Source organism: Pyxicephalus adspersus, chromosome 12, assembly GCF_032062135.1.
Source record: "Pyxicephalus adspersus chromosome 12, UCB_Pads_2.0, whole genome shotgun sequence".
NCBI lineage: Eukaryota > Metazoa > Chordata > Amphibia > Anura > Pyxicephalidae > Pyxicephalus > Pyxicephalus adspersus.
Genome location: NC_092869.1, coordinates 15,601,561 through 15,626,547, shown reverse-complemented (window position 1 = coordinate 15,626,547; position 24,987 = coordinate 15,601,561). Strand labels below are relative to the sequence as shown.

Sequence of the window (24,987 nt, the reverse complement as noted above, 5' to 3'; positions counted from 1 at the left end):
CCTGGGCTTCCAAGTTAGAGATTTTGTCTAGCAGGAGATTAAATTTCTTCTCTCTTGTCTTTTTTTTTTTTCTTTGGGCCCCTAATCTGATGAATTTACCACGAACTGCACATTTATGAGCTTCTCATATAAGCATAGGGGACATATTTTCAGTGGTGTTATCAATAAAGTAATCTGTTAAAACTTTTTCGATATGAGGGGAAGTCAGCAAATCCATGAGTAATGTTGAGTTTAACTTCCACATCCATGTTTTGTTATTCCTCTATTGTCCCAAAGACAGAGATTGCAAGGAATGAGCGATCACGCCGAAATCTGCTTTAGAAATGGATGGGAGATCCTTTTGTGTCACAAAAAAATAATCTATTTGCGAATACTTATGGGTATGACGAATAATAGGTGTAGTTTTTACTGTTCGGGTGCACTGAACGCCATGTATCCACCAATTGTAAAGACCCCAGGGCTAGTTTAATACATTTCAGTGCTTTGTAGGGCATGAACGATTTACTATCTGATATGTTTTGTAATGGGTAATAACTTTTAATTTTCCCTCACAAGAAGAGAAATCGTCCCTCTGATTCTGCTAGCTTATTATCCAATAAAAAAACCAGCTGATTTACCAAATAGAATTGAGACCCCTTTCGATTTAGCAATAGGGTTTGTTGCGTGAAAAACCTGGGTGAAGAAATAATTTGTTAATCTGGGAATGTGATCTTTCTTAAAATGTGTCTCTTGCAGAAAGATGAGAAAGATACAATGTATGACAATCGGATTGCAATATAACATGTGTTTACATTTAACCACCTGGTGAGAAAAACTCGGGGTTAACACTTTTTGCAAAAGTTTTTACCCCGAACATGCTCGGGCTTAACGGCCAGGTGGTTAATAAAATTAATAATATGTAGTTAAGCTGCATAACAATTAAAGTTTTTTTTTTTTTTTTGTACCATGTCTGTTTAAAAGCTGCCCTGTCATTTGCACACAGCCTCCTTGATGTTGATTGATATAAGACTACTGGAAACTTTGCTTGAATGAAAGTGGGTTTGGTTAGTGTACTTGCTGTACCATCAGCTTACAGTTCTAGGTACACACAGATGATAAAAATAACAATACCAATAATATAAAGAAAATAATAATGCTTTTGTATTTACTTGTAATTGGGCCTGACTATAAGTAAAATTAAAGTATAGAGTAAGTAAGTGACAAGTAAAGTATAGAAGGGTTGTGCAATGTGTAATACAGTAGTTCTTGATGTCCCACTCTGACCAGAACAGCTGCAAATGTCTGTCTGTTTATATGTAAATAAATCCAACTCCTTGATAGCAAGTCTTATGCCTTTTCCAATGCAAATATTTCAGTGGAGCTAAATATATTTACTGTACTGAATGTAGTATTGAGACCAACTACTCAAAATTCTGCACTTGCATATGCATGACAGTATACCACATGGATTCAACTTATGTATTAAAATTCCTTACTTTGATTTCACTGCAAATTGTGAGTTTTTCGTAGTGTGCATTAAAAGCTTCAGCAAGTCAGGTAGTCTGCCTCATTTCCTGTCTGAAGGACACCTAGCATTATCTACCCTTTTCTTGCCAGATTTGTTTTCTATACACCGTGGAGTTTCATATGTGGTCAATTTTCTACAGTTGTCTGCATGTGAAACTTGTGTATATAAGACTGTCAGTTATTTAATGTAACTTTTATTATGAAATAACATACTGGATTTTATTTATTAACATTTTTTTCTAATTTAAATGAAATTGGGGTTGTAAATTCTTGGTTATATTCTACAGGCCCCAAGTGCTTCACTCTGTTCAGCCATACTTAACTTGCACTCCAGAAGTGATGAATGTGGGTACCAGCTCATTGAGCGCTGCTGTCTTTTATCAAAGGGAATAACTAACCCAGAGATTGACAGTCGACTTCTACTTGACATCATGAAAAATTTGCTGTTCAGTGCCAAGATGATTTTTGTCAAAACAGCAAGAAGTCATGACCTTGCCCTTTGTGACAGGTATTTATTAAGAACTAAATTGCTACACAGTCCTATTAATTTTAGATCAGAACATTGTTGTGCTTTTTTACATTTGTTGTTTATCTTTTGTACAATAGTTACAGCAGCAAGGTGGATTTACTGAAGATTTTAGTGGCAGCATCCTATCAGGATATTCCTTCCCTTAATGAGATTGTTAGACCTGCTGCAGTAGTAAGGCTGCGAAATCAACTTTTAGAAACAGAATATTACAGTTTAGCAATAGAGGTAAGTATATTTAATTGATAAATAAGTGTCAATTTTAATTGTTATGCTACCTTCTGGGCTTTAACCAGAACATTCAGGTTCATCCAAAATTTTTAAGTGTCTAGTCATGCATACCGTTTTCCTGGTATAGGATATTGATAACAGAGGGAGTCCAGGAAGGGCAACAAAATTGTGCAAATTCTGAAAAATAAAACCTTTCAGAAGAGACATAATTTAATATGTACAGCTTGGAAGAAAGAGGGTACATGAGTGAACCCTTTAAATACACTAAGCATTAGAATAAGGAGAATAATGAGGTGTGTAAGGGGGTCGCCTATTAAACAGATATAGCAACATAATTTTAATGATTGATTTAATAGACCAAAAGAAGCCATATATATACCTATATAACTAGTCTATACTAGGGTTAGGCACAGAAATTTGACGTAGGTTAAATTTCATTTAAAATGGGCAGATGTGATAGTTGCAATTTTTTCTCAAATTTGACATAAAAATGTGTTTGCAGTTCATTCTGCCCAAAGCAGGCGATATATTCTCCCTCAACAGTGGTGGTACCAACCCAACCCTGTAGTTGGGGAGCAAATTTTATGGAGGATTCTGCTATTGAAGAAAATGTATTTCTTGGGAAAAATGTAAGTATGTGTTGTGTGCCGTTTTATGGTATTTGTGCAGATTTATCATTTTTAGTTTAAACCTTTCTAGTAATAGATAAGGGTCCTTTGAGGGACAGCTATCTGATGATCCCAATTAACAAAGTGTGTTTCAGGTTCCAAATAAACCCACCCTCCCCCAGCAAACCTCCACAACCATTTGAGGGACAGGTTGTGTAAAAGATACCCTTTTTCTCAAATACTTTTTAACATTTGAAGAATAGGCATACAAAAATAATATATAGGAAACCTGCATCTCCCTATGTCTCCTGCTGGTGGCACTGTGGTTAAGCATGCCTTGTATGTACTTTCACTGGAAACCAGCAGGTGGCTTGCTTCAGAGTCACCTCCCGGTTTGGCCTGGCTGTAGTTTAGCCTCCTGGCTATTTCTCTGTTGGTCCCACAGACCTCAAATGTTGGAGTTCTCCTAGGCTCTTCCAGCATATAGGCTACCCACAGCCTTTCCACCTGAGCCACGTGGCCCCAGGCTGCAACTTTCCCTAGTCTGAAAGACCTGCTTATTTTTATCGTCATTGGCCAGGTGCTCCAGAGCCATTACCAATTTCTGGCCTGGAAAAAAGGAGGGATGCCTGGCTCACCCATTTCTTCAGGAAACTTGGGGCCTGGATCCCAAATAAAGAGCTGCAAATCTGCAGCAACACAATAACTCATGGTCCTATCCAGACATATATATATCCTTTCTGGTGCATGCATTTTGAAATACAGGGAATAATTAACCCCCTGTGGATATTTATTAAATATATATAAAAAAACACTTGGTAAAATGTCTTGTCTTGGTAAAATTTTATGCATACCTATATATTTTCCCCACACTTATCTGCAAATGAATCTAAATAGAAAATTCAATATGGCTTGGGGCAGACAAACACTGTTAGGATAGCTAAAATAATTGTGTCAGCAATTGTATTATTATTTTTACAATATTAATAAAAAGTGAAAGTTGTGGGCACCCTTGGAAGTGCTGTAATGTGTACGCTAAATGGAAGCTGTAAGCACATTAGGTAGTGCTGTATTGTATGTGCTAAAGCCGGGGTCCGTGGCGCACTAGTGGACGCAGCCGTCTAACAGGTGGGCCGCGTGCGCCCCCCACCGGGGTCAGGAGACGTACCCCGCTTGGGGGGGAGCACTTCTCAGAGCGGCAGACCATGTCCCCAGTACTTATCGCAGGCTCAGGGTGGTGGACGGGTTGTGTCTCTGGAAGTCCGTCCATTTAGTGGTTTGTGAGCTCCAAATGGTTGGGGACCACTGTGCTAAAGGACAGATATAACTAGTGACGTGAATACTGTGTGACTGTGCTTATTGTGCTAGAGGTCAGATGTCTTTGTGATCTTTTTATTTATGTATTTATATTTTTAATAAATACAGTTTTTTTTAGTATATTTACTTAAAAATCTAAATATATTAAAAAAAATATTTAAATATTGTATTTTTTTCTAAGTATGCCTTGCTTTTAAGAAATTGATGTACTGTTAATGCCTGGATAACATATAGTACTCTAGATTTTTTTTTTCTTTTAATATTTTTTTTTAAATGTTCTAAATAGGTATCTACAAAAACAGGGCTTGACCCTTCTGGTGTGTGGCATGCTTGGGGCATGGCTTGTCTCAAGTCTGACAATTTGCCTGGCGCCAGAGAAAAATTTAGTAGATGTGTCAAGGTTCCTTTGGATCTGAACCAAAAAAACATTGGGTCTAAGCTCCTAGAAGATATTATTCAATATCTAGAATATGCAGCCAAGCCTATTCTGCTCGTGGTAAGGAATATCACCTACTTTTGATAGCATATATATTGTTTATTTTCATTTAATCATCTTTTTTATTTTGTAAGTTTAAAATACAGTTTATGGGTGATTTATTAGAAACACTAGTAAGTGTAAACACTAGTAAGGATGTAATAGAATAGTTTGTGGAGCCATCTCTGCGAACTGCTGAAGTATAACAAGTTTGGCATCTGCAATGTTGAGTTTAGCTGATCTGGATATTGGTGAGTTTTTTCTTTGTTCAGTGATATGACTTGTTTTCATGAACATTTGTTTTGTTGCAGAAAGATGATGACTATTTTGCCACATTAAAAGAACTTGAATTTATTCTCAAAGCAAGATGTATTTGGTATGAGATGATGCCAGAGGGAAAAATACAAAATAACATGTATTTTCAGGAGTGTCAGTATTACTTGCACACGTATGCCACAAACCTTGGCATTATACAGTTCTATATGCGACATGGTCTAATGAGAGATGCTCTGCTTCATTTATTAAATAAGGTAATCTGTGATCTATTGGGTTGCTTTTTTTGTTATTCATTTTGGAAAAAATGATTCTTATTTCTTTAAGGTGTTGTGGACAGCCCGCAAACTATGTATGCCTTATTATTACACAGTATTTTTATAGCGCCATCATATTACGCAGCGCTCTACAAAGTCCATAGTCGTGACACTAACTGTCCCTCAAAGGGCTTCACAATCTAATGTACCTATCTCAGTCATTGTCATTACCACATGTCATCAGTCAGTCTCATGACCGGCACTGCATGTCACTGAGCTTGAAGGTTAATTACATAATCTTTCTATCCATCTGCAAGCCCCAACACAATAGCTGTAGCTGATCTTTTAAGCCTGATTTACACTAAAGGTTTATAACCCTAACCACACATTTTAAGTGTTTTGCCACATTTACGGGTCTTTTCATAAAACTGAATCTGACATTCCCTGAAACATGGGTTCAGAAGGTGGAGATTCTTCCAGGTTCATGTGTTTCAGTAATTGATTCTCCACCTGTACTGTAAACTGTGTTGGTTTAGGCATGTAGTTTGCTTGCATTATGAATAGTGTTTGTTAAGCAGTTTTTGGGAACATTGAATGGTATTTTGAAAAAACAACAAAACACACAAGCATAATTAAATTTACTGTAAAATGCAGTTAAAAAGCAGCTAAAATGCATTTATAACCCTGTCGTATGCATCTATCTTACTAGCATGACCAGATTTATATCTTGTTCTCCCCTAGGCCAGCTATCATGTAACAACCCCCCCTTCCCCAATATTGGCAATCTTAAAGCAGAACAAAACTTCAAAAATTGTGGGGAGACAGATTACTTATTAAAAAAACAGACAGGCAAAGTCCCTTCTGTAATAAAATAAACTCACCTACCTGCTCCGATTCTGGCATGAGCATTGACATCTTCACCTGCTCTTCTTTGGGATCTTTAGACATCTTGATCAGGCTGACAACACCTAATTCCTGCTCATGCACATAAGAGTTCATTCTAGGCAGCTGGTTATGTTGTGTATATTACAGAAAAGATTGTGAAGAAGCAAGTAAGTTTGTTTTATTACAGAAGGGATATCCAAAAAAGAGACAAGGCAGTGGTTATGGTGAGCATAATGCACTGTTTCAAGCTGAAGGGATTACTAGCAGAGCACACAATGTACCACAGTGAAAAGCGGGACTAATAGTGATGGTCGATATAAAATGGCCCAGAGTTGGTGATGTTACTGGGAAGATAGAAATACTGAAGTGTCCCCAGTGTCAGTTGGAGGATAAAGGGGGATACAGAAATTTAGGAGGGGAGGGGTTGAATTGGCGAGAAGAAGGGGAGAGGGGTAGGACAGAGGATAGACGTAGAAAAGGGTGAAAGGTGGGGAGATAGAATGGACAGAAGAACAGAGAGAGAAAAGAGAGAATAAAGAGAGGGAGGAAAAGAGGAAAGAGAAAAAAGTGAGACCAGTGGCAAGAAATAGAAAGTGTATAGAAGAGTGAAGACAAATCAGACCTATTAGAAAAATCCCAGCAGCATGCCATTCGGCAACCAGACCCATCATCCATCCATCATAGGGCTTGCCACCCCTGTCAGATGGAGAGCATGCAGTAATTCACCAACTGCTCCTCTACAAGAGCTGCAAACTACTTTATTTGCTGGGTTTGTCATCAGAAATCTGTGGAAGGGAGCAGGAGGGCAGGTTGTTTGGAAGTGCTGGAGAGCCTTTGCTTTACCATATCTCATTCTGTGTTAACATCAACCTATGCCAAGCACCAATAAATCAGTTCTCCTTGCTGCAGTTCCCAGCTGTGCAGACACCGCAATCATGAAACTATGCCCGTTACTTTTCTCCTACTTCTGTATAGAACAAAATGTAAATACAATTGTAAAAATTAAGTGCTGTGTCTTGCTTAGAAAATGTACTTGGCGTCAAAGAAAATATACCTGTGGCTGAGCTGGCACCTACTTTCCTATACTTGTTATACAACTACAAAAGAGCAAGTGCCTCATTGCCTCATATGATGCCTTACACATTTTTTTTTGTTTTTTTACTGAAGACGTGGGGAAATCCCCATTCTGCATAAGCTACGGGTACTTGTGTGAGGTAATGAAATGGCTGTGGCCATGCAAAATGATGACAGATACATGTGCTATGTATTTTGAAAAAGCCACGCTGCTGGCACTATACACATTAAAATCCTGACTATCATGACATCATCATGACTAAATGCTCCTATGCTCAGCCAATATAGAATTAGCTGACTAGAAAAACACCCAGTCCTAATTTGCTAGCGGAGGGGACATAAGTGCTAAATGAAATGTTGCCCCCTAGTGGCCATGGCACCCTACGTAATGGCCTAGTAGAAAATCTGACCCTGCCTGGTTGCATTTGTAAATCAGACTGTGACCATACTATTTTACAGTATATCCCAATTTAATGGGCTTTAAGAGCTGGATAACACACTGTTGCTGACTACTGCTAATTGTGCATCTGTGATTAATTATATTCTAACGAGTGAATCTGTGACCATGCAGCCTGTTAATTTAAATGGCCTGCCAAACAAACTTCATTCCACACAAGCAGTGTTCTCCCCAGAAATTTTTTTCAGCCGGGTGGTAGGAAGCTATAGCCGGGTGGTAAAAAACTGAGATCCGTGCATCCGAGGATGAGAGCTGCCCAGAGCTGGGCGGGGTATTCAAATCAGCCGGGCGGAGCAACCGGCTAAAAAGCTCTGGGGAGAACTATGACAAGCATAATGCATTGTGCATCTCACGGCAATGCATGGCATGCCATATGGGTCCCATTAACAGTGAGTGGCAACTTCTGCACCAGTGCATGTGCTATGCTTTGCCAAAAAATGCCTTGCTCAGTACATTTTAATTGTGTTCCAAGGAACTGTCAATCCTAAATATGGTCATATAATTAATTTTGTTTTTTTTAGTGTTTTCACTTAATCAATTGAAACTATTGAACAGTATATGGTTAGTATTTTAAAATAACCCTCCACTACATGTTGTTCTGTTCTTTTTTTCTATGTTCTCTGTGTTTTTTTTTTTTTTTGGCAGGAATGCCCAGGAGACATTTTTATTGAAGGTATATTTGTGCCAAGTTATGAAAATGGTAAATTACATACCCTTGAAACCATGTTAGAATCTATTGACGCTAGTCTGGAGAGCTGGAGCACTTACCTCATTGATGCATGTAAACATCTGCAGAAAAAAAGTTTCTACAACATCTTGTATGAAATCCAACAGTTTATGAAAGTAGGTTTTTACCCTTGTTAAACCATATTTCTTCCTAAAATTTAAATGTTTTACAGAGCTGTGTTGTAATTATTCCCTTGCTACTTTAATTTTTATGCAGTTTTTTTTTTCTTGGGACCAAGAACTCTTTTTTTAATGTCCAACTTTGTTTGCAGTTTGAAAGATATGTTATATGAATTGGCCTAAATGTTTATAGGGATTCAACAGTAAAATAATACATTTACAAACTGATTTTATCCTATTTATACAGGACCATGTGCGTGCAGCCATGACCTGCATACGCTTTTTCTGCCACAAAGCTCAGACTTACCATGATTTGGGTGATAACCAGAAATGGCTTGTAAAATCCAAGGAGCACCTAAAAATATATTTGCAAGATGTATCCAGAAGCAGCAGAAGAAAATCCTTTGACACATTTAGAAAAAAAATGTCTGCAGCTGATATTTCCAGGTACAATTGATCAAATAGCTGTTTTTTTTTATAATGGTTGAATTATCTGTGCAAAGATACATCTTGGGCTATGTTCCCACTATGTCTTAGTTTTTTGAAAATACAGAGTTGTGTCTTTCACATTTGTGTGTTGCTTTAGGGCAGCCCATTCATTTAGCTCTCAAAGTTCAAAAAATCATGGATGCTGCACTTTTTTAGAAGCACATTACAAGAAAAAGCATTGGATGCAAACATTTAGAATTTATTAAAAATGCATGCCAACCCAGAGCGTCTTGTGCATTAACATGCATTCTGGTAATGTAACAGGCTATTAGAGATTAGAGAGCCTGCACTGCCTTCAGTTAACCAGATATATTGTCATCATCTTATCTTCCAGGTTTATCACTTGTTTATTTAACTTTGAAGACGTTCTGTGCATATACATATGCAAGAAAAGGCTGTATACCCTCAGGAAGTGGGAAAAATACTTAAAGAATGCTACTATTGCCCAGAAGATAACATTGGAAAACTTTTGTTGGAAATTTAGTTGATCTACTGTGATAAGTTGCTAAAAAAAAAAAAAAAAAAAAACCTACACAAAATTTTGATAAATCACACTTGTTGAACTAGTTTAGACTGGGTCTACACGGACGGTTTAAGAAAATGCATGTAAACCTTCCTATTGTGTCTATATGCATTTTTATGCACTTTTCATTAGCGTTTTAAAGCTTGCCTTTAAAATGCTGGAAAACATTTATACTGCATTTTCCCGTGTTTTTAATGCATTTACGTTTCAAGTGCTTATAAACGTGGGAAAATGCCCCATTGAAATCAATGGAAGCATTTGGGGTGCCCGCGTTTTTGGGCATTTTCCTGCGTTTTAATTTTTTAAACGTTGCAAGCAGCGGTATAGAAAATGCTCATACATGTGCCTCAAGGAAACGTCCTGGTGTAGATTACCCCATTGGAATGCATGGGAATTTGAAACATGGGCTTTTAAAGCCTCAGTTTAAACGCTTGGGAAACGCTTGGGAAAATCCCTGTATACTAAGCCTTATTGAAGTTGTTTTTTCTCATTTTTTTTTAAGCTTGGTTATTCAAAAAATCTGCATGGTTTTAAAAAATGTAACTAGAACTTTATTTTACGTCTTTCATTTCTAAGCTTTAACATATCAGAATGCAAAATTTGGGGAAGCCATTTCTACACCCCATGATTCAATACCTTGAATTATTCATTTTCTGTATGACTTCATCAATTTTGTGCATTGTGCGCTGTAGAAAGATTTTGGTCCACTCTTCACAACATTGGGCCTTACTTAATAAAGCTCTCATAGGCTGGGGAGAATACACTTTCAACAGTGAAACTGGGGGATCCAGCAAACCTGGAATGGATCTAGTCCAGGATTCAAAACATTTGCTAGCAAATAACAAATGAAATGTAAAGGAATCCATTCCAGGTTGGATCACCCAGCTTTACTGATGAAAGTGTATTCTCTCCAGCCATGGAGAGTTTTATTAAATCAGACCAATTGCTTCAGTTGAGGTGTGCAGGCTTTCTTTTGCTGAACTAATCCCCATTATTTTCACCTGTCCCCATTCCACCACAGGGCCCAGCCATATTCTTCTCTTTTTTCTTGTGATCACTGGCCATCTTGATTGATTGAGTCGAGGTGGTGTAACGCATGGGAGTTCATTTAGTACCAGCAAGCGCAAGGCAAATTGGAATTGCTGTAGCATTTTTCAAGGTCCTGCAACAACATTTCACTCAGGTTGAGGCTGAGTTGAAAGACTTCTTACTATTTCAAATCTTACTGTACCTAAAACTTCTTCGTGTCACACATGTACTGATAAGTCTGTTTTTTTTTCTAAGATGATATATGCTGATGGAGAATAGTTAATTGTTTCATATAAAGTCACTCACTCACATTGCAGCAGTTATTAGATAGGTAGAAGGGTAAATATATATATATATATAAGTATATACAGGGTTCTCCCCAGGCACTTTTAGCTGGGCGCACCACCCGGCACTTTTCAGCACCTACCCGGCTGTTTTTGGGTGGTTACCAAAGAGTTTGGTCACAATACAGGGACTGCCACCCACCTGAAATTTCTTCCCACCCAGCTTAAAAAAATTTCTGGGTTGAGCACTGATATATATATATGCACACTGTATATAGAAGTCAACTCACAGATTTTACGTTTAGTTACAAACAAATTGCCAGTTCCATTGATGTGTTTGAAAACATCCTCATCAGGTCAAAATAGGAGTGGCAATGTAAATAGGCCTATCAAAAGACCAAAAAGTCAGGTAGGGTACCAGAATCACTACTAAGCACATGAATATCAATGGTAGCGGACAGCAAAAGGTTCGGTTATACTTGTTTTTCTCTCATCCAAGCTTCACCTCTTGCAGACTAGCTGACTTATTCATCATTTTAGTTACAGGAGGATAAAGACAGTAAATGTGATACTTTACATTAAAGCTAGGGTATTTCTACTTCATTCCCAACAGTCATAAATATTTTCACTGATATAAAATATTCACCATCCCCTCTTCTGGTCTCTGTTTTTCTTTCTCTCCACAAATGGAGGAGCTGCATTGTGATACACAACAGTTATTCAGTCCAGAGGAGTTATAACACTAATTGTTAAACTATTTGTTATTCATTATCTTGGGTCTGTACCTGCTTCTGCAAGTGGCAGTAGTGATGGTACTAGTGGTAATATTTGTGGTGGTAATACCAAAGAACAGGTCTCATAAAACAGCAGTAGAAAAGCAGCTCTTGACAAAATGTTGGCATAGTCTGTGTCAGGGTCAGGCAATGATGATGATAGTGTTCTGGGAAAAATATTAAAACTGGGTGAGCATGATGAGAGGGACAGAGGTGAGGAGGGTAGGTACTGTGTGGCAACACTTGATATGTTTTTTTTTATAGCTTTATATTAACTAAGTGGGAAGTACAATCCAGGTACCACTTGCCTTACAACATAGGTACATAGTTACATAGTAGGTGAGGTTGAAAAAAGACATAGGTCCATCAAGTTCAACCAATAAGGGAAATAAGCATATCCCAGATAAAAAACCCTATGAGACAAAGTTGGTCCAGAGGAAGAAACCCTGGTAAAATTTGCTTCAACAGGGGAAAACAATTCCTTCCTGATTCCATGAGGCAATCAGATGTTCACTGGATCAACAGTCTCTGTTATCTTTACTTGAAATCCCTAATACCCAGTTATATTTTGTCCTTCTAGAAAAGCATCCAGCTTTTTCTTAAAGAAATCTATAGTAGTTGCTGAAACTACTTCCTGAGGGAGCCGATTCCACATTTTTACAGACCTTACAGTCAAGAATTCCTTCCTTATCTGGAGATTAAACTTTCCCTCCAGACGCAAAGAGTGCCCTCTTGTTCTTTGCAATGATCTCAAAGTGAATAATTGGGAGGGGAGTTCTCTATATGGACCTTTTATATATTTATATAGGGTGATTATATCCCCCTTAAACATCTCTTCTCAAGGGAGAATAGATTCAGTTAAGCTAATCTCTCCTCACAGCTGAGCTCCTCCATTCCTTTTATTAGTTTAGTTGCCCTTCTCTGCACTTTCTCCAATTCCACAATGTCCTTTTTTGTGAACTGGTGCCCAAAGCTGGACTGTATATTCCAGATGTGGTCTGATGAATGCTGTGTACAGGGACAGGATTGTGTCTCGATTTCTGCAGTCTATTCCTCTTTTAATACAAGTACTTTACTAGCTTTAGATATTGCAGCTTGACATTGCATGCTGTTATTAAGTCTATAAAGATGTTAAACAGTTAAGGTCCCAACACTGAACCCTGGGGTACACTACTAATAACCTTAGACCAAAGTATGAATCATTAATTACACCTCTCTAGGTGCGGTGTTTAGGCCAGTTCTCTATCGATTTACAGATTGATTTTTCTAAACCTATTGACCCTAATTTGCATATTACCCGTCTGTGGGATATGGTGTCAAATGCTTTAGCAAAGTTCAAGTACACTATATCAACTGCTATTCCACTGTCTACCTGTTTATTTACTTCCTCATAAAAAGAGAGTAAATTTGTTTGGCAACTGTGGTCTTTATTGAATCCATGCTGACTATCACTTATAATAATATTTTCAAGCAGAAACTCCCCTATTTGTTTCTTTATCAAACTCTCTAGGACCTTTCCAACTATGGATGTTAAACTAACCGGTCTGTAGTTACCTGGTAATGACTTTGCTCCCTTTTTGAAGAAAGAAACCACATTGGCCTTACGCCAATGCATTGGTAACATGCCAGTAACTAAAGAGTCTCTAAAAATTAGAAATGATGGCTTTGAAATAACCAAGTTCAGCTCTTTGAGGACACATGGATGTAATCCATCAGGTCCTGGTGCTCTGTCAACCCTAATTTTGCCCAACTGTTTCTTCTGCTTCAATCATATCAATTTTGAGCCATTGTGACTCAAAATGAAAATTAAAGGCAGTGACATTGCTAATATGAATTTGGACTTCAGCTCTGCCATTTTCCTTTGTGTACACAGAGCTAAAAAAAAGTGTTTAGTAAATCTGCCTTTTCTTTATCCCCAGTTACCAACCCAGAGACATCGTTTAAGGGGCTTACATGCTCAGATGTGATTTTTGCTATTTTTTTTAGCTTTTTGTTATGAATATATTTTTAAAAATTTGGGGGGTTTGCCTTAACTTTCTTTTGCAATCTGTGTTTCATTTTGAAGTTTTGCACATTTTATTTGTGTGCTTTTGTAGAACAGACTTGAAACAATCTCATTTCTGTTCTGTGTTCTTTAAGGACCATATTGTCTCCTAGTCCAAGTCACAGTGAGCCACCCTTAATAATGGAAAATTTGCTCTCTTAAAATTTAATGTTTTTATCTTTCCTGTTTGTGCTCCCTGTTTTTAACTTATAATAAATTAAATCATATTATGGTCACTGCTACCCAGATTCTCTTTTATATGCACATTTGTCATAAGCTCTGCATTGTTAGAAAGAACTAGGTCCAGCAGAGTATCATTTCTAGTTGGGGCTTCTATAAACTGTACCATAAAATAATCTTGTTTTGGAACTCTTAATAATCTCCTAATTGGAACATGTATCAAAATAGGACAACCTGTACGAAATACAGGTTGGAATTGCATAAAAAGAACATTGTAAACATGTCATCAGAACAGCTTCAACTGTGTTTTAATCTATGCACTGAATAACATTTGAGATAAAGAAACAAATATAATACAACATTGATTCCTTATCCAATATTGGCCACCAACACCTCAACACACACAGGGGAGGAAAAAAAGGAATGGGTATAGAAGGATACAGGAGAAATGCTAAATGCCTATTATTAATTGCCCAAGTGCATTGTGTCAAATTTACCTTGGAAGGTAAAATCAATCCAAAGTTGCCAAATTCCTCATAGCAGTCCAGGACCATGGCTGCCAGTTGTTTGTTCACAAAGACCTCCTTCATATGAGTTTACACCAAAGTTGTGCCATGGGGTCTTCCATGCCCTGGCTATAATTTTGCTTCAAAGAATCTGGCAGTAGAGTAAGTACCAATTTTGGGTAGTCTCCCAGGACCAACTGCAATAATGCCATGGTGGGGTACTGGTTGTAATGTGAGACCCAGAATTGAATTAGCATATTGGAATACCACTGTCCAAGACAGTTGGGCATTAGGGCACTCCCACAAAACGTGAAACATTCACAACAACCTCAGAAGCATAGAGGGGAGGAAGGGTAGATCTTAGATAGACTGAGTGGGGTCAGGTGCCTCCTGAACGGAACTTTATTTGTTGTTTCCATCATAAGGGTGTTCTTTCTGCGAGCCTCTGGCTGAGTCGGAGAGCACCTCCTCCCATGGTTCCTTGGTGAGCTCCTGCCCCACATCATGGGTCCAGGGCGCTATATAGGAAGTTGACCCCCTATAAAAACTGGAGAGTAAAGTAGAGTATAGTGAGGATAATAGGCCTTTGGCATGTGGGTCATCTCTGCATGCTCATTAAAGTTTGGTGTGGCTGCAGGAGGTAGGATAGGCAGGAAGCAAGGGTTTCCTAAATATTGGGAGGTATTTGGGAAATATTTTCCTCAATAAGTAATTAGGGTATGCATTTAGTAAATCCACTGAAGCTCCATATTCAAGAGAGGGGGGATGCCATATTGGGTATGTGAGTGTAAGTGGAATTCAAATTTTCTGTTGGTGCACCTTGAAATGGTTTGGTTGTTGTCCTTTGGGGTGTGTGGTATGGGATGCTGTGGAGGTGAGGAATAAAGAATTGTTTTCCTGATTCCTCACCTGTGGAACTTATATCAGCTGATATATGGGGTCAAGTGTTCATCCTTTGTGTGTCTTTCTTTTTTAAGCCCATCCCATGCAGCAGGCCATAGTTAAATAAGCAGCAGGCTCTGCTTATCCTGTTGACACCTTGTCTCCCCATATTACAGCTGACAAGGATCTGCACAACTGTTCTTATTTACAGGCCTATTTCTTCTTTAAATTGTGGTCATTGTGGTTAACACGTCTTTTAACATTTACCTAGATCAAAGTAGCTTCCTGTTTCTTCAGGGGGAACATGATATCATAATTACTTGCTAAATCAGGTAACCTGGCACTTCCTAAAACTTACCCTTATTCACAAAGGAATCAAAACTTGCTTGCTGTCCTTGATCCAAGCCCCTACGGGGCCTGAGATAAATTTTTTAACTTTTTCTCCACCTTTTTTTATTTATTTATTTATTTTTAAATAGGCTACCCCCGCCTGGGTCTTTTTATCTCCCCTACAATTTGTTCTATTGTTAGGACCATCTCGGAGATGGATCTGACTAGACAGGCTTGACAGTAGGAAAAACATTACAAAGCTTATGCGGGTGATTTGCTTTTGTATATCATTAAACCTTTCATTACCCTCGCCAATCTCCTGTGTGAATTCACAGAATGTGGACAGTTTAAATTGAAAAGTCATCTTGAAGAATTTTGAAGCCCCCTTACATCTACTTTCTGAGAACCTTGAGACACTCAGCTCCCATCTTCCTTCTGAGAACCTTCTCCTCATATATTGAAAATTAGCAAGTTGCCCAGACGGTTTTATCCTCCTACCTATTTTTATGGTGTCTTTACTCACCCAGACTCAATAAACACATTTTTTGCTGCCTGGTTGAATGATGTTTCATAAGCCAATGGGAGAAAGTTTTAATGTGTAATAGTGGAATGGTACTACATAGATGAGCTCCTGGAATTTCCTTCAATTGGGATAATGCCAACTCCGAGTATACATAGAGAACAAAAGCACAGACAAATGGGGTTCTTTTAGGCCAATATTAGAACTATATTCAGTGATAATTTCTTATTGAATACATTTTGACATCTTAATACAAATAATGATCTCTTAAGCAAGGATCCATTAATCAGCCGGTCAGGTTGCTACTGTACATAGGTTACCTACTATAACAAACACAGTGATACCGTGTTACAAAACTGCAAAAACGGCATCTGCAGATTTTAGTGGCAGTGAGCAGTATTGAGCATCTTCCCTGGGCAAGGGTTCCATGGCATGAGGAAGGGGTAACTGCAGTGCCACCTCACCGCCAATCTGAATGCAGCCTTAAAGTTTGGTGAGCGGGCACATTTTTATTTGAGGCACCGCAGCGCACAAACAATTGGCAGTACCCTAATGTTCAATGCCTAATATGCAAACTCAATTTCTCATAATGTTATTACCACCACGGCGGTAAAGACTGGAGAAGAACGCAGAGCCTCCTGGGATACGCACGTCATGAATTCCAGGAGGCTTGGGCTCCAAGAACAGATATGTGCAGGAGGGACTTTTCTGTCATTGAAAAAAGAAAGATAGTGATCTCAAATATGCACATTAAAATTGGCACTTTTTTTTTTTTTTTTTTTTTTTTTTTTTACAAATACAGCGGCATAATAATAATTAATAGGAAAAGATCCCTGATTCATATTAGGACTGGTGTTCGAAGGGTAGAATTATCTCACAGTACAAGGTGGACGGGGAGCAGCAGAGCTGATCTCCGAGGTCTATTGAACACACCCACTCTTGGGGAGCAAGACTAAACTGACTGACAGTGCACTATTGAGCCCACCATATGCAAATGCGATAAGGAAGAGCTGGGCAGCACACAGGAAGAGGGATCCCCGTGAGTATTGCCCAAAAGGGGGGGGGGAGGCGGCTGGTCCTTTATTTTTCTTAGACTTGGCGGGGGGGTTGTTGTTCAACAGGTTATAAACTTCTCCATTGGTGGTATACAACATTATCTGTTCTGGAGAAGATGAACCTGTACTGTGGTGCAACTTGCTAAAAATGTATCAAGGACAAATAGCAGCAAATTGGCAAAAAACGACTGAAAATATAATATACAAAACAAACTTTTCATTTGTTGGGTAGCATAAGTAGATTTTCAATGGTTTGACTTTTGTTAGTTATTGAGGTTACCAGCTGATCTCCTTCTCCTACTCCCTGTTTCCCCACTTGTTTTGTATCATCTTGTTTTTCACCATTGTATTTGATTTATATTGTTCTGAATGATATCAAAACATCTATGTGAAATATAAATCTCCTCTCCCCCTTTCTTTTTTCTGTTACAACCCATAAAAGTGAAAAATCCAATAAAATAATTATTAAGAGAAAAATGTATCAAGGAGTCCAATACTCTTGTGCATATGTTTTGGAGTTTGCAGTTCTGTCCATATTCTAGTCTGTAATCCCTGATATAATATGTATAATCTTACTGACAGTTCAATACTTAAGCCTGAGCTAACCTTTTTTGCTCTTTCTTTCTCCTAAGGGAAGGTATCAGAATGTTTTATAACATTATTTGTTGAATACAGCTAATGCTTGTATTCCATTGTATTATTGTACATTGCATCTGTGCTTCCTTAGAGGGACCTCCTTGCTTCTCAGGGTCAGAATTCTGATCAGTTTGGGCATACTTGGTTCCACTGGGAAGGGGTTCCTTTCTACAATTTTATCTGTATATAGAACTAGGGAGGTCCTGAGGGCAGAAGAGTACAGGTAACTGCAAGAATGATTGAACCTCTGTTATCTTTTAATTGACTGTTTCACTGTTGCAGATTTTACCTCACATCCTGTCTAAAAAAAATGTTTTTTTCAGAACAGGAAATAGATGGGAATATTTTTAATGAGACCCCATTCTATTTAACCTTCCCCCATTCTATCCAAAACTATTAAAAAGCATTTTAGACATAGATAAACTTTTAAACAGTGTTGAAAATCCTCAATCCAAAGGAAGAATATACTGTATACATGATAATTGTTAATACATTTTTTTTTCTCTAGACACATCAATACTATAGAACTTCAGATGGAGATTACAAAATTCCTTCAAAGGTGTGAGAATTTGGAAACTAGTCAAGATCATAACAAACCACCTCCAACTCTTTTTGGACACAATACTATGATCATAGATGTGGCCTGTAGAGTGAGTAAATTTGTTTAATTTCATTAGGAAAATCTCATATTAATGTAATGTTTCTACAACTATAAACTGTAGCATATGTTGTCAAAATGCAAGCTTAATGTATCTTATAGGCCCATCTCCCTCTATGTAAAAAAAAAATATATATATGTTCAGACCTGCTTTTGAAAAACATCGCTGTTAAATGCTCCTGGGAACCTACGCTTTAAATCTGGACATTGAGGATCGTTTTCAGGCAAAAAAAAAAAGCTTGCATTTACAAAAGCTTGTATAGACTTTCATAGGCATTTGCAAGTCTATTGAGACTTTTGGACAGCCAGACAACCCTAGAAGCTACATGGAGCGTCTCAACAAACACTTGTAAAAGCCTCAGAAAGTCTACACAAAAAAACAGACCTGTTCATTTTCATTTAAACTATTTTACAAGGCCTTTGTAGGTGTTTGAGGGCTGTAAAAATGTTTTAAAAAGCCTGAAAAAAATCTGAGGTGAACATGCCTTTTTTTGCTTTCTTTTAGTTTACACCACGGAAAGTAGTTTGGTGTATCTCTTCAATAAGTGAAAAAAAAAACACAAAAAAACTGTTCCCAAAAATCCAGTGAGCTCATAACTAGTAGTAAACTGCAGAATTTGTAGATCTAAATAGTCTCTTTTTCTAGTAGTCACTTCTAAAAATGTTTCTTATTATTAAAATATTTTAAATGTATTTTTAACATTTTTTTTTACATATGCACGTATAGGGATCTAAAAAGCATAGTTGTTTTTAAGTGTCCCTAAATATTGTTAACCGCTGAGGACCACATGGATATTGATTTTCCAGTTTAACCTGTCTTCTGCTTGGAATATTATGTAAACTGCCACTATGGGACTCATTCCAAGGAATAGTAATTAACCTTCTAAATTCTTAATCTTACAATATACTGTCCCTCCTGTGAATTCTTAAGGATTGGATTCACAACACCTTGAATAATACTAACCTTGCTCTCACCCCTTAGCAAATGCACAAACCCTCTACATATGCACCCCTCTGCATATGCACAAAGCGCTTCTTCCAGAGGGGGTTGTCTGTAATCCTTTATTATATTCTGTGTGGCAACTATGGCACAAGCTCTGCACTCACACTCACTTGAATGCCCATTATTTCCTCTTCTTTCCCCTCTGAGAGACCATGATTTCAGACCAAGTTGTGCCACTGGTACCCTTCAGCAATGTAAGGAGGGAGGGATTGTGATAATTCAGGATCTTGTGGACCTTCATAGCACCTGTAAAAAAGTATTATTATATTCATTTGTTTGGGCGTATTAATAACAGAATTGTTTCTTCTGTATTATAAAGAAAGTGTGTATTTATTCAAAAATCTTCATAGAAAATTACAGCAGCAAATTAACAAGAATACATGTGTGTGAATATATATGTGTGATGTGATGTGTTACAATATGGTTACAATACGTTATATACAAGTCCATACATTCGAATATGGTCATACATACAGAAATACATAACAAACACCGCATGATAACACAACTCATGAATAGTTGCTCCAGTTTTCTGGGCAGTCTCAAACTCCAAAATAGCATCAACTCTGTCAAGTAGTATAGATGAACAACATATGTTCTGCCCTTCAATTGTTCAGTCATGTACATATATATGACATCATATAAAATTATGATTTGGATTAAACAGCAATTGTGTTCTTTCAATGCATGAACTTCTAGAATCCCTGATACTTCACCTCTGCTCCTCCCTCTCTTTCAGATTTAGGCTTATGTAGCTGCAGTCCTCATCTCCCTGGTGCTTCATGACTGGTGCCTTGGATAGCTTCCTCTTAAGCTACGTACACACTTCCAATTATTATCGTCGGAAAACGAACGACGAACGTTCCTGCACGATATATATGAACGATCGTATAGCACCGATCCTGCACAGAGAGGTAACGACACGATCGTTCGTAGATATTGTACACACAATAGATACGATCGTTTAAGCGATAGAGGAACTATGTGCACGACAGGAAAGTGAACGGACGTTCGTTCATCACGCATGCTCTGACCATGGACGATCAACGAACGACCGTACACACGAACGATGTTCAACGATCGTCGCCCAATCCGATCCGCCGGTCCGGTCGTTCGTTTCCAACAATTTTCCTCGTTCGTCGGCGTCGTTGGTTACTTTTTTACGAACGATTTTTTGCCCAATCGGTCGTTCGATTGGAACGATAAAAATTGGAAGTGTGTACGCACCTTTAGACTTCTTCATAGGGTATACATATACCCTCCAAGAGCCTATCATATGGAAATAACGGATTCTAATTGCTGTCCCAAATGTAGTACCCCTGGAGTTCATTTATATCATAGCTTTTGGGACTTACTTATCAAAGCAATTTGATGTCAAGTGGTGACCTATGTCAGTTGGCCTTTACTTCCACCCACGCCAGGGCAATTTTGAGTCTGGTTGGGGAGGATAGCACCCGCTACTATAGTGACACTAGGCAAACTAGTGTGGCCACAAAAACAATCCTACATTGTTGGTTATCTCACACCTACCAAACTTCCCAAGAAAAAGAGTGCACACTTACTCTTTAAAAATTGGGAAAGCTTTATTGGCACACTTAATTCTGCTTCAAGACAGAGATTACGTCAATGTTTCCAATATGCCTTATGGGTTTTGTTAAGACCCAATTGTCACTTAGACTTTTTTGGTAAATGGTAGGCAATGTCCGCATCCCTTATTTCCGCTAATCGTTTCTAGTCTGGTGATTCCTTAATCAATCCTTTACTCTTTTGTAATTAGAAAGCAGTCTGTTAGGATACCGTTTGTATCATAGTTACATAGTAACTATGATACATGATCATGTGTTTAGTTGTCTGTTTTCTTTTGCAACTAAAAATTAAATGTTTTTTGTCCATCATGAAAAAAATAGTAATTTCCTTGATGTAAAGCTAATCTTATGGTTTGGATTGTATAAGGTATGTGAAACTATCAGACAACTAACTGTATGGAAATTAGTTGTACACCTAAGCTGCATACTTATTTTGGTTCAGTGTTTCAGAAGGAATTAAAGGCAGATAAAGGATACCAACTAGGTGAACAGTGTTCTTTTTTATAACATTCTTTATTTTGTAAAATAATATTAAAAAGGCTTACAGTATACAGGTACAGAAGATCAGTATAATAAAGTAAAAGTTTGTACAGCAGACATTTCAATGTATAATATGGGGACATATATGGAAACAGAAAAACTTACAATCATTTTTAAAGCTGGTGAGTATTTAACATAGTATGTGTAAAGAGGGGGTTACATAAAAACTAGTGCAACTAGTTGAAAAACAAAAGGATATGGCAAACAATGATGGTAAAAGCAGCAATGATTTAAAGAGCCTGTTCACCAATGCTAGAAGTCTAGCAAACAAAATAGGGGAGTTGGAAGCCTTAATGAGTGAGGAGAATTATGACTTAGTTGGCATTGCTAAATCCTGGCTTTGTTCTTTGCCTGACTGGGCTGTCAATATTCCTGGGTACAAAACAAAAGGGTGGTGGTGTTTGTCTGTATGTGAGAAGTGATCTAAAAGTGAATGTGAAAGAAGAAATTGCGGATGGAACAAGCAATGAGGTTGAGTCATTATGGGTGGAGTTGAATGTGGGGTTGAATAACACACAATTAAATCATTGAAGTCTGCTATAGGCCCCACAGTGCTAAGGAAGAAATAGAAAATCAACTACTAGTACAGATAGAAAAAGCAGCAAAAAGTGGGTGTTTTAATCATGGGGGATTTCAACTACCCTGACATTGACTAGAGAAATGGCACTACAGGAACAGCAAAAGGGAGAAAATTTGTGAATTTACTACAAGATAATTTTATGGTAAAGTTTATAGATGCCCCCACTAGAAATTATACTCTGCTGGTCCTAGCTCTTTCTAACAATGCAGAGCTTATAACAAATGTGCATATAAAAGAGAATCTGGGTAGCAGTGACCATAATATGATTTCATTTGATGTAAGCTGTAAACAGAAAGCAAAAACAGAAAAGTTAAAAACATTTAATTTTAGGAGAGCAAATTTTCCATTATTAAGGGCGGCTCTCTGTGACTTGGACTGGGAGAAAATATTATCTTAAGAGAACACAGAACAGAAATGGGAATGTTTCAGGTTTGTTCTACAAAAGCACACTAAAAATATATTCCAATGGGTAATAAGTTTATGAGGCTAAAATTTAAAGCCATGTGGCTCACAGCTGATGTTAAAAAAGCCATAAGGAGCAAGAAAAGGGCATTCCAAAAATATAAAAATCAAGGATCACTTTCATCGTTTGAAAACTTAAACGAATATAACAAAAGATGTTAAAAGGAGATAAAATGTGCAAAACTTCAAAATGAAAGACAAATTGCAAAGGAAAGTAAGGCAAATTTTTGTACCCCCAAACCCCCCCATTTTTTTAAAATATATTATTAGCAAAAAGATCAGATCTAAGCATGTAGGCCCCTTAAAGGATGTTGCTGGGTTGGTAACTGGAGATAACGAAAAGTCCGATTTACTAAACACTTTATTTAGCTCTGTGTACACAAAGGAAAATGGCAGAGCTCAAGTCCAAATTCATAATAGCAAAGTCACTGCCTTAAATGATTGAGAAACAGCTGGGAAAAATTAAGGTTGACAAAGCACCAGGACCCAATGGATTACATTCACGTGTCCTCAAAGAGCTGAGCTCGGTTATTTCAAAGCTATTATTTCTAATTTTTAGAGACTCTTTAGTCACTGGCAAGGTACCGATGGATTGGCGTAAGGCCAATGTGGTTCCCATCTATAAAATAGAGGAAAGTCATTACCAGGTACCTACAGACTGGTTAGTTTAACGTCCATAGTTGGAAAGATCCTAGAGAGTTTGATAAAGAACCATATAGAGGAGTTTCTGCTAGAAAATAATATTATAAGTGATAGTCAGTATGGCTTTAAGAAAGACCGAAGTTGTCAAATTTACTCTCTTTTTATGAGTAAGTAAATAAACAGGTAGATAGTGGAGTAGCAGTTAATATAGTGTACTTGGACTTTGCTAAAGCATTTGACACCGTACCCCACAGACGGTTAATATGCAAGTTACGGTCAATAGGTTTAGAAAAATCAATCTGTAAATGCATAGAGAACTGGCTTAAAGACCGCATCCTGCAAGTTGTAATTAATCATTCATACTCTGAATGGTCTAAGATTATTAGTGGTGTACCCCAGGGTTCAGTTTTGGGACTTTACTGTTTTTATAGATGATATAGAGTTTGGGATTAAAAGTACCATTTTTGTGTTTGCAGATGACACCAAACTATGTAATGGAATTAGGTACATACAGGATGTCTATAATCTACAAGCAGACCTGGATGTACTGTTTGGTTCGGCAGCCAAGTGGCAAATGACATTTAATATAGATAAATGTAAAGTTATGCACTTGGAGGCTAACAACGTGCATACTTTATACTGTCTAGGGGGAATACATTTGGGGGAGTCAAAATTGGAAATAGATCGGGGGGTTCTGGTACATCATAGGCCTAATAACAGCATGCATTGCCAAGCTGCAATATCCAAAGCTAGCAAAGTCCTTTCTTGTATTAAAAGAGGAATAGACTGCAGAGATTGAGACATAATCCTGCCCCTGTTCAAAGCATTGGTCAGGTCACATCTGGAATATGCAGTCCAGTTTTGGGCACAAGTTCACAAAAAGGACATTGTGGAATTGAAGAGGGTGCAGGGAAGGGCAACTAAACTAAAAAAAAAAGGAATAAAGGAGCTCAGCTATGAGGAGAGATAAGCTGAACTGAATCTTTTCTCACTTGAGAAGAGACATTTAGGGGGGATATGATCACCCTGTATAAAGATATAAATGGTCCATATATAAAACTCTCTTCCCCATTATTCGCTTTGAAATCATTACAAAGAACAAGAGGGCACTCTTTGGGTCTGGAGGAAAAGAAGTTTAAGCTCCAGATAAGGAAAGGATTCTTCACTGTAAGGTCTGTGAAAATGTGGAATCGGCTCTCTCAGGAAGTAGTTTCAGCAACTACTATAGATTGCTTTAAGAAAAAGCTGGATGATTTTCTAGAAGCTCAGAATATAACTATATATAACTATATATAAAAAATGTGCCACTTGTCTTGCTCTTCAAAAACCAATGGGTTTCGATACACCCAAACTCACCAAGTTCGAAATCTGAAGCCGGGAGTCTCTGTGCATAAAGTTTAATGCCCTACAGTAACCCAGTCCTCTAAGATGAACAAAGTACGGGTCATCTATACCTGGCTCAAATGCCGGGTTGTCAAGAAGTGGGTAGAGCGGGGATAGTGATGGTGCCATATTGGGGAGCACACCTTTAGGGTGGGTCCTATCAAGGGATGCTGTTTGAGCTTCGTCACCAAGTTACTTTCAAACCATGGCACTGCTGATAAATTTTGCCCTCTGGCCAACTACTCCAGTCCTACCCATTGCTTAAAAAAAATATTTCCAGCCCAATCTATTACCTTCACCAGATGAAAGGCCATATAATACTTATGCAGGTTAGGGACTCCAGACCTCCCACTGCCTTGGATTGGAATAACAAATTACGGTTCAGTCTGGGCTTTTGATCACCCTAAATAAACTAAAAAATTGCTGC

General features: G+C 37.9%; 1 protein-coding gene across 10 annotated transcripts in view; it reads left to right on the top strand.

Annotated features, from left to right (window-relative positions):
* Window positions 1-24,987, top strand: part of ZFYVE26 (zinc finger FYVE-type containing 26) — a 387,669-nt gene that overhangs the window by 297,680 nt on the left and 65,002 nt on the right. For 8 of the 10 annotated variants that reach the window (XR_011922929.1, XM_072427512.1, XM_072427511.1 and 5 more), the window contains 7 exons: window positions 1,794-2,014; window positions 2,113-2,260; window positions 4,475-4,684; window positions 4,975-5,193; window positions 8,255-8,452; window positions 8,703-8,902; window positions 18,215-18,356. Coding sequence is in view for 8 of the 10 variants with exons in the window: in XM_072427512.1 (XP_072283613.1) it covers window positions 1,794-2,014; window positions 2,113-2,260; window positions 4,475-4,684; window positions 4,975-5,193; window positions 8,255-8,452; window positions 8,703-8,902; window positions 18,215-18,356 (1,338 nt within the window). In the remaining 2 variants the exon portion in view is untranslated. Of the gene's footprint in view, window positions 1-1,793; window positions 2,015-2,112; window positions 2,261-4,474; window positions 4,685-4,974; window positions 5,194-8,254; window positions 8,453-8,702; window positions 8,903-9,278; window positions 9,480-16,817; window positions 17,055-18,214; window positions 18,357-24,987 lie in introns of those variants that run through there. The other 2 variants (XR_011922930.1, XM_072427514.1) reach the window with 2 other exon arrangements.